The sequence below is a fragment of the Argopecten irradians genome, chromosome 11 (genome assembly GCF_041381155.1).
Source record: "Argopecten irradians isolate NY chromosome 11, Ai_NY, whole genome shotgun sequence".
Taxonomy (NCBI): domain Eukaryota; kingdom Metazoa; phylum Mollusca; class Bivalvia; order Pectinida; family Pectinidae; genus Argopecten; species Argopecten irradians.
Window position 1 is genome coordinate 5,539,720 of NC_091144.1, and position 13,610 is coordinate 5,553,329.

At 31.7% G+C, this 13,610-nt stretch overlaps 1 protein-coding gene across 1 annotated transcript; it reads left to right on the forward strand.

Annotated features, from left to right (window-relative positions):
* The first annotated feature begins 765 nt into the window (after nt 1-765).
* LOC138334347 (uncharacterized) lies at nt 766-12,030 on the forward strand. Its single transcript, XM_069282997.1, has 4 exons — nt 766-1,118; nt 7,720-7,837; nt 8,399-8,556; nt 11,017-12,030. The coding sequence occupies exons 1-4, from the start codon at nt 1,076-1,078 to the stop codon at nt 11,352-11,354; spliced, it is 657 nt and encodes a 218-aa protein (XP_069139098.1). The 5' UTR covers nt 766-1,075; the 3' UTR covers nt 11,355-12,030.
* The last annotated feature ends 1,580 nt before the right edge of the window (nt 12,031-13,610 follow it).

A 13,610-nucleotide genomic window follows, 5' to 3' on the forward strand; every position in this document is an offset into this window, starting at 1 on the left:
TTTTTAATTCTCATTTCATTTTGTTTCTTGTTTTTTTTTATTCCTGAGTAATAACCTGCCAACATTCACTATAAGTTTTTTTTGAACTTATATATTAGATCTACATAAACTTTTACTTTGTTAATCATTATTATCGGATTTTGATAGGCGACTTGACTGTCATGTATGCTTTCAGTTGATTCCTGCGGAATGGGTCCAGGTTTAAAATGGATTACTTGAATATCAATTATGATATTATTCAAATTAAACGATCAACTTTAAGATATCAAAATTGCTACATGGATATATTTGATACAGACATAAAACAAAGAGAATGAAATTGTACATATATTTCTTCTAACAATACACAAAGATCCTACCAGTCCATATAGAATGATCTGATAACAAAAACATTTAAGCAGAGTTTGAATGGAGGCTTATTGTCCTAGTTTAGACTTAACGCCCTGTGGAGACTTCCATACCCCTTGGTTATATATAAGATAAGGAACAAAGACTTTAAAACAATACACTAATGATCCGCGGTATTTTGATCATATAAACATTTAAGATCGTAACTTTAAATAATACTAACAATGGGTCGCTATGCCTGGTGTCAGTAAAACAATAGCTTTCGTGACACAAAATTGTCGTGCACAATTATAATATTAGCGACGTCACAAAACCCTAAATATCCAGGTGTGCCATCTTTGTTAGGCTCTGATAGTGGAATTAAAAAGTTCAAACAAAGCTTTTCTTGTTTTTAAATCAAGTATTTAATATCCATTATATGAAGCGATTATTAAATATTATGGTCAATTGGAAATAATACATTAGTGTTGGATATTATAATAATGAATGAATACAGTTATTGTATATAAGGGCAGCTTGTTGGTAGAGTTAAGTTGACCACTCCAGGTACTACCGATAAGTGACGGAATAGCAGAACACTTAGCACTCGATATTGCGTACCCGAGACATGTGATTTGGAAGTATGGAATTGAAAACGTTCATTTTAACATGTGTTTGAAGTGAAAGTTTCAAACTGTTCATAATGGAATTCAATCGTTGACGACTGTATAAAGTGAAACAGACAGGGATGTTTTCAGGTTTCGTCTTTTTATCTGGTGTACTTCTACACTGTAAGTATGACACAACATACAATTTTACAAATACAATCAACACATACCTGTCCTGTGTCACCCTACAATATCAACAATGTAATAATACCAATTTCCTCTATTTTGTTATTTTGTAGAAGGCTAAATGTATATTCCCAGGTTTTTGTTTTACTTTATGATTAATATTAAATTCATACCCCCTTAGAATACATCCCCGATATTTACTACGTAGTTACTATCACTGTTGTGATATCCACACCTGACATATGTTAATGTAAAATTTCAGGAGGAAAAAGCTAACCTATCACAGGATACAGAGACTCCTTAATGACTACAGAGAGTGACGCCCAATTTAAAAGTCATTCAAATAGTGTACACTTTTTATTCGATATTATTTTATATACTTCAAAGGCTACTACTACTTGTCTCATCTGTTGTCCCATACAGAAACTTCAGTTTTCGATATGATGAAGTCTGGGCTGGCTAATATTTGAAAATATATCTGATGATAATATCCTGTTTATAGTGCGGCATATGGGGATATATGATTATATAGCGTCGTATTTAACACTAATAATACCATTCCTGTTTATAGCGTCGTATTTAACACTAATAATACCATTCCTGTTTATATAGCGTCGTATTTAACACTAATAATACCATTCCTGTTGATGGCGTCGTATTTAACACTAATAATACCATTCCTGTTTATATAGCGTCGTATTTAACACTAATAATACAATTCCTGTTTATATAGCGTCGTATTTAACACTAATAATACCATTCCTGTTGATAGCGTCGTATTTAACACTAATAATACCATTCCTGTTTATATAGCGTCGTATTTAACACTAATAATACCATTCCTGTTTATATAGCGTCGTATTTAACACTAATAATACCATTCCTGTTGATAGCGTCGTATTTAACACTAATAATACCATTCCTGTTTATATAGTGTCGTATTTAACACTAATAATACCATTCCTGTTTATATAGCGTCGTATTTAACACTAATAATACTATTCCTGTTTATATAGCGTCGTATTTAACACTAATAATACCATTCCTGTTTATATAGCGTCGTATTTAACACTAATAATACCATTCCTGTTGATAGCGTTGTATTTAACATTAATAATACTATTCCTGTTTATATAGCGTCGTATTTAACACTAATAATACAATTCCTGTTTATATAGTGTCGTAGTAACACTAATAATACAATTCCTGTTTATATAGCGTCGTATTTAACACTAATAATACCATTCCTGTTGATGGCGTCGTATTTAACACTAATAATACCATTCCTGTTTATATAGCGTCGTATTTAACACTAATAATACTATTCCTGTTTATATAGCGTCGTATTTAACACTAATGATTCCATTCCTGTTTATATAGCGTCGTATTTAACACTAATGATACCATTCCTGTTTATATAGCGTCGTATTTAACACTAATAATACAATTCCTATTTATATAGCGTCGTATTTAACACTAATAATACCATTCCTGTTTATATAGCGTCGTATTTAACACTAATAATACAATTTCTGTTTATATAGTGTCGTATTTAACACTACTAATACCATTCCTGTTTATATACTGTCATATTTAACACTAATAATACCATTCCTATTTATATACCGTCGTATTTAACACTAATAATATCATTCCTGTTTATATAGCGTCGTATTTAACACTAATAATACCATTCCTGTTTCTATAACGTCGTATTTAACACTAATAATACCATTCCTGTTTATATAACGTCGTATTTAACACTAATAATACCATTCCTGTTTATATAGCGTCGTATTTAACACTAATAATACCATTCCTGTTTATATACCGTCGTATTTAACACTAATAATACCATTTCTGTTTATATAGCGTCGTATTTAACACTAATAATTCCATTCCTGTTTATATAGTGTCGTATTTAACACTATTAATACCATTTCTGTTTATATAGCGTCGTATTTAACACTAATAATGCCGTTCCTGTTTATATAGCGTCGTATTTAACACTAATAATACAATTCCTGTTTATATAGCGTCGTATTTAACACTAATAATACTATTCCTGTTTATATAGCGTCGTATTTAACACTAATAATACCATTCCTGTTTGTATAGTGTCGTATTTAACACTAATAATACCATTCCTGTTTATATAGCGTCGTATTTAACACTAATAATACCATTCCTGTTTATATAACGTCGTATTTGACACTAATAATACCATTCCTGTTGATGGCGTCGTATTTAACACTAATAATACCATTCCTGTTTATATAACGTCGTATTTAACACTAATAATACCATTCCTGTTTATAACGTCGTATTTAACACTAATAATACCATTCCTGTTTATATAGTGTCGTATTTAACACTAATAATACCATTCCTGTTGATGGCGTCGTATTTAACACTAATAATACCATTCCTGTTTATATAGCGTCGTATTTAACACTAATAATACCATTCCTGTTTATATAGCGTCGTATTTAACACTAATAATACCATTTCTGTTTATATAGCGTCGTATTTAACACTAATAATACCATTCCTGTTTATATAGCGTCGTATTTAACACTAATAATACCATTCTTGTTTATATAGCGTCGTATTTAACACTAATAATACCATTCCTGTTGATGGCGTCGTATTTAACACTAATAATACCATTCCTGTTTATAACGTCGTATTTAACACTAATAATACAATTTCTGTTTATATAGCGTCGTATTTAACACTAATAATACCATTCCTGTTTATATAGCGTCGTATTTAACACTAATGATACTATACCTGTTTATATAGCGTCGTATTTAACACTAATAATACCATTCCTGTTTATATAGTGTCGTATTTAACACTAATAATACCATTCCTGTTTATATACCGTCGTATTTAACACTAATAATACCATTTCTGTTTATATAGCGTCGTATTTAACACTAATAATTCCATTCCTGTTTATATAGTGTCGTATTTAACACTAATAATACCATTCCTGTTTATATAGCGTCGTATTTAACACTAATAATACCATTCCTGTTTATATAGCGTCGTATTTAACACTAATAATACCATTCCTGTTTATATAGCGTCGTATTTAACACTAATAATACCATTCCTGTTTATATAACGTCGTATTTAACACTAATAATACCATTCCTGTTTATATAGTGTCGTATTTAACACTAATAATACCATTCCTGTTTATATAGCGTCGTATTTAACACTAATAATACCATTCCTGTTGATGGCGTCGTATTTAACACTAATAATACCATTCCTGTTTATATAGCGTCGTATTTAACACTAATAATACCATTCCTGTTTATATAGCGTCGTATTTAACACTAATAATACCATTCCTGTTTATATAACGTCGTATTTAACACTAATAATACCATTCCTGTTTATATAGCGTCGTATTTAACACTAATAATACCATTCCTGTTTATATAACGTCGTATTTAACACTAATAATACCATTCCTGTTTATATAGCGTCGTATTTAACACTAATAATTCCATTCCTGTTTATATAGTGTCGTATTTAACACTAATAATACCATTCCTGTTTATATAGCGTCGTATTTAACACTAATAATGCCGTTCCTGTTTATATAGCGTCGTATTTAACACTAATAATACTATTCCTGTTTATATAGCGTCGTATTTAACACTAATAATACAATTCCTGTTTATATAGTGTCGTATTTAACACTAATAATACCATTCCTGTTTATATAGCGTCGTATTTAACACTAATAATACCATTCCTGTTTATATAGCGTCGTATTTAACACGAATAATATCATTCCTGTTTATATAGCGTCGTATTTAACACTAATAATACCATTCCTGTTTATATAACGTCGTATTTAACACTAATAATACCATTCCTGTTTATATAACGTCGTATTTAACACTAATAATGCCGTTCCTGTTTATATAGCGTCGTATTTAACACTAATAATACTACACCTGTTTATATACATGTAGTGTCGTATTTAACACTAATAATACCATTCCTGTTTATAAAGCGTCGTATTTAAGACTAATAATACCATTCCTGTTTATATAGCGTCGTATTTAACACTAATAATACCATTCCTGTTGATGGCGTCGTATTTAACACTAATAATACCATTCCTGTTTATATAGCGTCGTATTTAACACTAATAATACCATTCTTGTTTATATAGCGTCGTATTTAACACTAATAATACCATTCCTGTTGATGGCGTCGTATTTAACACTAATAATACCATTCCTGTTTATAACGTCGTATTTAACACTAATAATACAATTTCTGTTTATATAGCGTCGTATTTAACACTAATAATACCATTCCTGTTTATATAGCGTCGTATTTAACACTAATAATACTATACCTGTTTATATAGCGTCGTATTTAACACTAATAATACCATTCCTGTTTATATAGTGTCGTATTTAACACTAATAATACCATTCCTGTTTATATACCGTCGTATTTAACACTAATAATACCATTTCTGTTTATATAGCGTCGTATTTAACACTAATAATTCCATTCCTGTTTATATAGTGTCGTATTTAACACTAATAATACCATTCCTGTTTATATAGCGTCGTATTTAACACTAATAATACCATTCCTGTTTATATAGCGTCGTATTTAACACTAATAATACCATTCCTGTTTATATAGCGTCGTATTTAACACTAATAATACCATTCCTGTTTATATAACGTCGTATTTAACACTAATAATACCATTCCTGTTTATATAGCGTCGTATTTAACACTAATAATACCATTCCTGTTTATATAACGTCGTATTTAACACTAATAATACCATTCCTGTTTATATAACGTCGTATTTAACACTAATAATACCATTCCTGTTTATATAGCGTCGTATTTAACACTAATAATACCATTCCTGTTTATATAGCGTCGTATTTAACACTAATAATACCATTCCTGTTTATATAACGTCGTATTTAACACTAATAATACCATTCCTGTTTATATAGCGTCGTATTTAACACTAATAATACCATTCCTGTTTATATAGCGTCGTATTTAACACTAATAATACCATTCCTGTTTATATAACGTCGTATTTAACACTAATAATACCATTCCTGTTTATATAACGTCGTATTTAAGACTAATAATACCATTCCTGTTGATGGCGTCGTATTTAACACTAATAATACCATTCCTGTTTATATAGCGTCGTATTTAACACTAATAATACCATTCCTGTTTATATAACGTCGTATTTAACACTTATAATACCATTCCTGTTGATGGCGTCGTATTTAACACTAATAATACCATTCCTGTTTATATACATGTAGTGTCGTATTTAACACTAATAATACCATTCCTGTTTATAAAGCGTCGTATTTAAGACTAATAATACCATTCCTGATGATGGCGTCGTATTTAACACTAATAATACCATTCCTGTTGATGGCGTCGTATTTAACACTAATAATACCATTCCTGTTTATATAGCGTCGTATTTAACACTAATAATACCATTCCTGTTGATGGCGTCGTATTTAACACTAATAATACCATTCCTGTTTATATAGCGTCGTATTTAACACTAATAATACCATTCCTGTTTATATAGCGTCGTATTTAACACTAATAATACTATACCCGTTTATATAGCGTCGTATTTAACACTAATAATACCATTCCTGTTTATATAGTGTCGTATTTAACACTAATAATACTATTCCTGTTTATATAGCGTCGTATTTAACACTAATAATACAATTCTTGTTTATATAGTGTCGTATTTAACACTAATAATACCATTCCTGTTTATATAGTGTCGTATTTAACACTAATAATACCATTCCTGTTGATATAGCGTCGTATTTAACACTAATAATACCATTCCTGTTTATATAACGTCGTATTTAACACTTATAATACCATTCCTGTTTATATAGTGTCGTATTTAACACTAATAATACCATTTCTGTTTATATAGCGTCGTATTTAACACTAATAATACCATTCCTGTTTATATAGTGTCGTATTTAACACTAATAATACTATTCCTGTTCATAGCGTCGTATTTAACACTAATAATACTATTCCTGTTTATATAGCGTCGTATTTAACACTAATAATACCATTCCTGTTGATAGCGTCGTATTTAACACTTATAATACTATTCCTGTTTATATAGCGTCGTATTTAACACTAATAATACTATTCCTGTTTATATAGTGTCCTATTAACACTAATAATAATAGGTATCTATTTATGACCTGGTTGAGAGGTTGAATAGTTCCCGAGCCAAAGGCACTATCCCATCATGAGACAATACTATGAGGCAATAATGGGTGAAGTACGTCACTTTCACAAGAGACTCGTTTTACACAATAGCCTGTCTGCCATCTTGACGTCTTGGTCGAATCGCAACGTTATAATGACGCCATGGAAATTCACTAATGGTGACGTCACAATACATTCACGTTCAATTTCGCGCCACTTCCATAGTGCCCGCTTGCCCGGACACTATTGAAAATGTGCGTAGCCTATCAGAATCTATTCTGTCACGTGATGTATACTGTTGCTGTTTACAGTATGTGACGGGAGCAGCGTCTGTAAGTCGGAATCCTCCACCAGTGGGGTCACAACTACTACTTATATCACGTGTGCCGAGACATGTTGTGGTAATATCAACGACCAATACTGCTGCGAGTAAGTACTCGTGTCTGTAACAAGTAATTTTATTGGCCGAAAAAGTATACCATACTGTAAAAAATAATTCCATTGGATGATAATTTATGCCTTTACGGTACGTGGTAAAGTGACGTTTGATGTCTTGGAGGAAAGCTTTTAAGAAATGAAATCAATAACCTAGAGGTTCAATGATAATTTTATAACTTTATGAAAAATATGAATTTGCTATTATTCATAATGCAATGATCATAATATCTTCAAATGTTCATTTCATATGAGATTTTGTAAAACTCCTCTTGCCAAGATTGGCAAAAAACAACCTTCTAGTAGACGTTTCATACCCTCTGATCTGAACTGAACACTAAATTAAGATGCTCTATCTACCAAGTGGTGCCAAATGACGTATGCTATTTTAATGCATGTACAAATATACTAACGAATAAGTATATTTTACATAACAAGATATGAACGGCACAAATATTGCAGCCAAATTAATTTTCATAACACGATATGTCTTTTTATATACCCCGTATGTATGGCTGCTGATTATGACCTCCGAGTTGTTTTATATTTATACAGAGATGCTAACAGTGGGCTTCTGATTGGTGTTATAGCCACCTCAGTAGTGTTTCTCATCCTAGCTATCGGGCTGCTGATATGCTGTATGAAAAACCATTCTAGGAAGACTACCCGTGTAGCTGTCCTCAATATCACGGAACAAGGGAACGCCGCGGCACGTAGGTGGAATCATTGAACACAGAACCATATAATGTGTCTATAACCATGATTTATAAGATATTGTTATTTGATCTTTTGTCTAAAATAATACAACGAACAAACTATTTTTTAATGGATGATGAACTTCTTGATATCTGTTTCAAAATAAGGCTGCGAAAATATACACTCACGGAATAGGTATGGATTTGATGGACTTCTTCATATTAAAAGTTATTTATAACTATTTGCAAAAGTTAAACACACACGAAAGAGAGTGATTTTACAGCCGGGATATTATAGCCAATACACTAGTAGCATGCATTTTTTGAATTTTCAGAATTTAAAAAATGAGCATCAATTATTTCATTTTATAATTGCGACTTCACTTTGTGTTGTGATTTTGATAAATGGGGCATTTGTAGAAACAGAGTGTCATTTCTTCATGATAACATTGAGGCCGGTGATGCTTGTTGCCGTTAGAAACATGAATAGGGTCACACGTTGCTTTGTCACGTGACTTCCATGTTGCTATATTAGGACTGTAATATTATTTATTATATATCTATTTTTTCGAAACGTGATAATTTCATTTTATATCAACTTATTGTTAGTGGGTAGATGATATAAATACAAATGTAGTAAGTTTGTCATTTCTAACAATCTCAAGAAAGATATCTAGAGGTAATAAAAACTACACTTTTTTCTTCCGGAATTCTATTTTCTTCAATACATAATGTATACGTGAAACAGTATCATTTTATATTGTATGACCCGATTGTTCAATAACGTGAAAGGATAATACATAGATTGCATGCATTTTGTTTTATAATTAACTTCAATATTTTTTTTTATGTTAAGCGGTTTATGATAAGAGTACGGAAGCCTGTTAGGGGCACATTGAAAAAAAATATAATGTCGTTATAACGACTTAGTATCTCGTAGTAACGACTTATCTATCTCGTTATAACGACTTAGTATATCATAATACCGACTCAACTATGTCGTTAAAACGACTTATTATGTCGCAATAACGACTTAGCTATGTCGTTATAACGACTTGGTATGTCGTAATAACAACAAAGCTATGTCGTTTTTACGACATACGTATGTACTAAGTCGTTATTACGAGAGACTAATAGCTACTATGTCGTTATTACGAAATAGGTTAGTCGTTTTAACGACAAAGCTAAGTCGTTATAACGATATAGGTAAGTCGTTATAACGAGATACTTAGTCGTGTTAACGACATAGGTAAGTCGTTATTACCAGATACTAAGTCGTTATAACGACATAATATTTTTTCAATGTAACCCTTACAGGCTTCCGTGTAAGAGTACAATCAGCTTTTTGTGTAATATCTCCACAACATAAAATATATTCAAGTTCATTTCTCCAAAATTCCAAATCAATTTTAGGACTCATTCTTCTATGAAATCATTACGCCATTATATCAGCCAATCACAAGCGGCGTTACAAACGATGACGCCATATTTTCATTTATTTCATTGATGTGCATTAAGTGCTGAAAAAGTGATAATTAAGCCAATGAAAATGCTCGTTCGAGACTAATTACAACAATAAAGAGTTATGGAGTATGTATAGTTTGGGCGCTATTTGGTCCCCATATCCATAAAAATTTCAAACATCTTTTTTGTAATCAAAATTGATGAATTTCAAATATCGGTTACATCTATGACAGAATAAGTCTGCTAGTTATGTATCATTGCACCTATATTTGATATACAAAATATGCAAAAAATATGAAAACATGGAAATTTAGTCAATTTTGGCGAGTTTTTTAATCTAGAAACCATAGAACGCATCCTTGAACAAATTTTATATTTCTCTTCAAGATGTGTCTGAAGTACCTACGTATTCTGACGTAAATGTTTCGTTTGTTCAAGATTGCGCTCTATGGTTTCTAGATTAATTTATGCATATTTAGGATGGATACCATGACAACTTAAAGCTGCGAAATTAGAAAACGTTTTATTTTACAATAATATATTAGGGATGAACTAAATATTTCACAATAAATAATTTTCTTAACACTTGGTTTAAAGGATCGATGGATTGTTTAGACCAAAAAGGGCCCAAACCATACATAGACCAAAAAGGGCCCAAACCATACATAGACCAAAAAGGGCCCAAACCATACATAGTCATTTGGCATTTACCATCTTAAAGTATTGTAACTGAAAATTAAAAAATAAATCTGTAAGAATGAAACGAGTTATAATCACATCAGTCGATTGTATAGTACGGGAAGCTAGATCATGGAAGATATTTTAGTATTGTATCTTATTTAAATGTATTCTCTCGTATCTAAATTCAGTCCAATTCAAACTAATTGAATTTTTTATATATTTTTATGTGGTCTCTTTTTTAACTGGCCATAATACTTATTTTACATTTCTGTATCCTATCTTATCTTATTTGTCTCCCGTCTCACATTTTCAAAAATAAATATGTTTCATTAGGAAGAGATGAGCGCCGAGAGCGGAGACAACGGGAGAGAGCTGAGGCCTTGGCGGGCTACCCCCAACAGTTTATGGCAGGCTATCCTGACCATCCTCCACCATCATATCAGTCAATGTACGGACATTCTCAACCCCCGGGAGCATACGGGGAGCCTAGTCTACCCCCAGGGGCATACGGGGAGCCTAGTCTACCCCCAGGGGCATACGGGGCACCAAGTCACCCTCCGCCAATGACATATAACCCGGGATCACATGTTATATCAACGCGAGGGGCGCCGAGTAGTGCCTTTGATGGGGCGCCAAGTGGAGCATACGGAGGGAGCGGACACAAACATTAATATGAGTTATACATTAACACTTACTCTATTCCTTTGTACATATTTTAGTAAAGTATATTTATGTAAGACTGGTGGTGTTTATTTCATTACTGTAATGTCTGATGTCTTAAACTTATTTTAGATTTTATCAATATTATCTCTTTTAGATTTTAGCATATCCCTGCCCATGTATCCCTACAGATGCATACACTTGATGACATACAACTGATTTCTTCGAATTAAACTGATATCTGCAACGTCGTTTTCTCCTAGCTACAACACACTTGGAATGATCTCCCCTTGACCAATGCAGACCATGTACATTGTAGCTAATATACCAGTCTTGCATAAAACGAATGATTAGAAAGATATGTACACCATTTCAATATAACATAACCTCGGCATGGAAAAGGTAACATGATAAAATTGAAAGTTCATCTGAATCATGTTATAGCGATCTTCAAATGTCTTCTGTTTTAAAAGGAGGCAACGAATATCAAATCTAATTTCCAAATAAGTTACTAGTGCAGAAATGTTAATGTAAACTTGTATGGATAAAGTGTGCATGGACAAATGGGGATATTGTCCGCTCTGGCTTACAATAAAGGTTACCATACACATCAGGAATTGGTTTGCTACTCTACTGAATATTTGGACGTATGGAGACCAAGTATAGTTGTAAGTCAGGCTCAAAATAAAGGTTACATTCCCTCTCCACCCTAAACTTATGTTTTTTTTTAATTCAACTTTTCTTTGATACGAAATATTTAAACAGCATTTAATGAATGACAAAAGAAAATGTACTATTTACTTGACGATAGTGTCAACAACACAAATGACCTAATACATTTACAACTAAGTATTATCTGTTCGTAGAATTACTCGTGATACAATTCAAGCCAAACAACATTTAAGTCATGTCAAAAAAACCGGAGAGAATGTGTTAATTAATAACATAAATAGTAGAATAGATAAATGGACCTAACAATGTTTTAATAAAGTGAATGACACCAACGAAGCTGGAAAAACAGACTGAACCAACGAGTACAAAATGTATAGGTAGATAGAGAAAATATTTTTTAAGCAATCTATCAATTTACGGTGTTCATCGTTAACCGTATCACTTTATTAACGAATCTGAAAACTTTCATAGTTGATCGCTGACGAAGTAGAGACAACCATTGATTGTAGCCATGACTTTATATCAGTTCTGATCACCATGTGATTGTAGCCATGACTTTATATCAGTTCTGATCACCATGTTTAGATTTGTGATCGTGTATCTGTAAACTGTTATGCCTTATGAATTAAAAGATAGCGAACGCTAGAACACGTTGTAAATGAATGAAAGTGATTTTGATTGAAACATGTTTAATTCGTATCTAAGAACACAAAGTGCTCCGGCAAAAATCGGATACCAATGTAAATACAGCAAAAAAATGTTTATAACCAACACGCTTACAGTGATTTCATAGAGATTTAAGGAAAACAGAGTTTTATTTTATTTGAACACTTAATTTAAATGAAATGGTCGGTCGAAATGTAAATATAAGGAATGATTTTTATTGTTTGTTGCTTACTGGTGTGTAAACTGCATTTTTTATACAGATATTTTAAATGACGCACCTTAGCGCGTCACGTTGAAAATACATACAATGTATCTTCAATGTTATACGATCGTTGGAACAGCCGGTCAATTGATGGACCTACAGAACAGCTGGCTTAAATTTGGCGGGAAATGTTGTCAAATTCAGAGAGTACACAAAATATAGTTAATATTTTTTCATCCCATTTACAAAATATCTGTTAAAAATTTTATTTGCTGACATATAATTTCAGGTTTACATTACATTTATACATGCAATATATTGATGATTTTTCATACAGATACAATAAGCCTATTCGGATGCGCATTCGCGGAAGTCAGTGTTCCGGTGTGTGTATTCTTGCGCGACAACTACTACGTTTACGCAAGTGTAAACGATTTCACGGTTATATAGAAAAGAGAAAACGGAAATGTAAATATAACATAGTAATGTTCAGTCACCTTCCATGTCCCTATCAGTTGTGTGTTACATGTATATAGCGAACTATATACTTATAACGAAGTGATGTCGTCGGTCCACTGAGGTTCGTGTTCATCGTTTTTTACTGTATAATGATGTTAATAAAAATTTGTTTTTACTGTTGTATTATAAAAAAACAATGGTATAAAATATAACATAAATCTAAAATATCACAAAATAATTTAATAGTAAAATAAAGTGAAATGTTTAA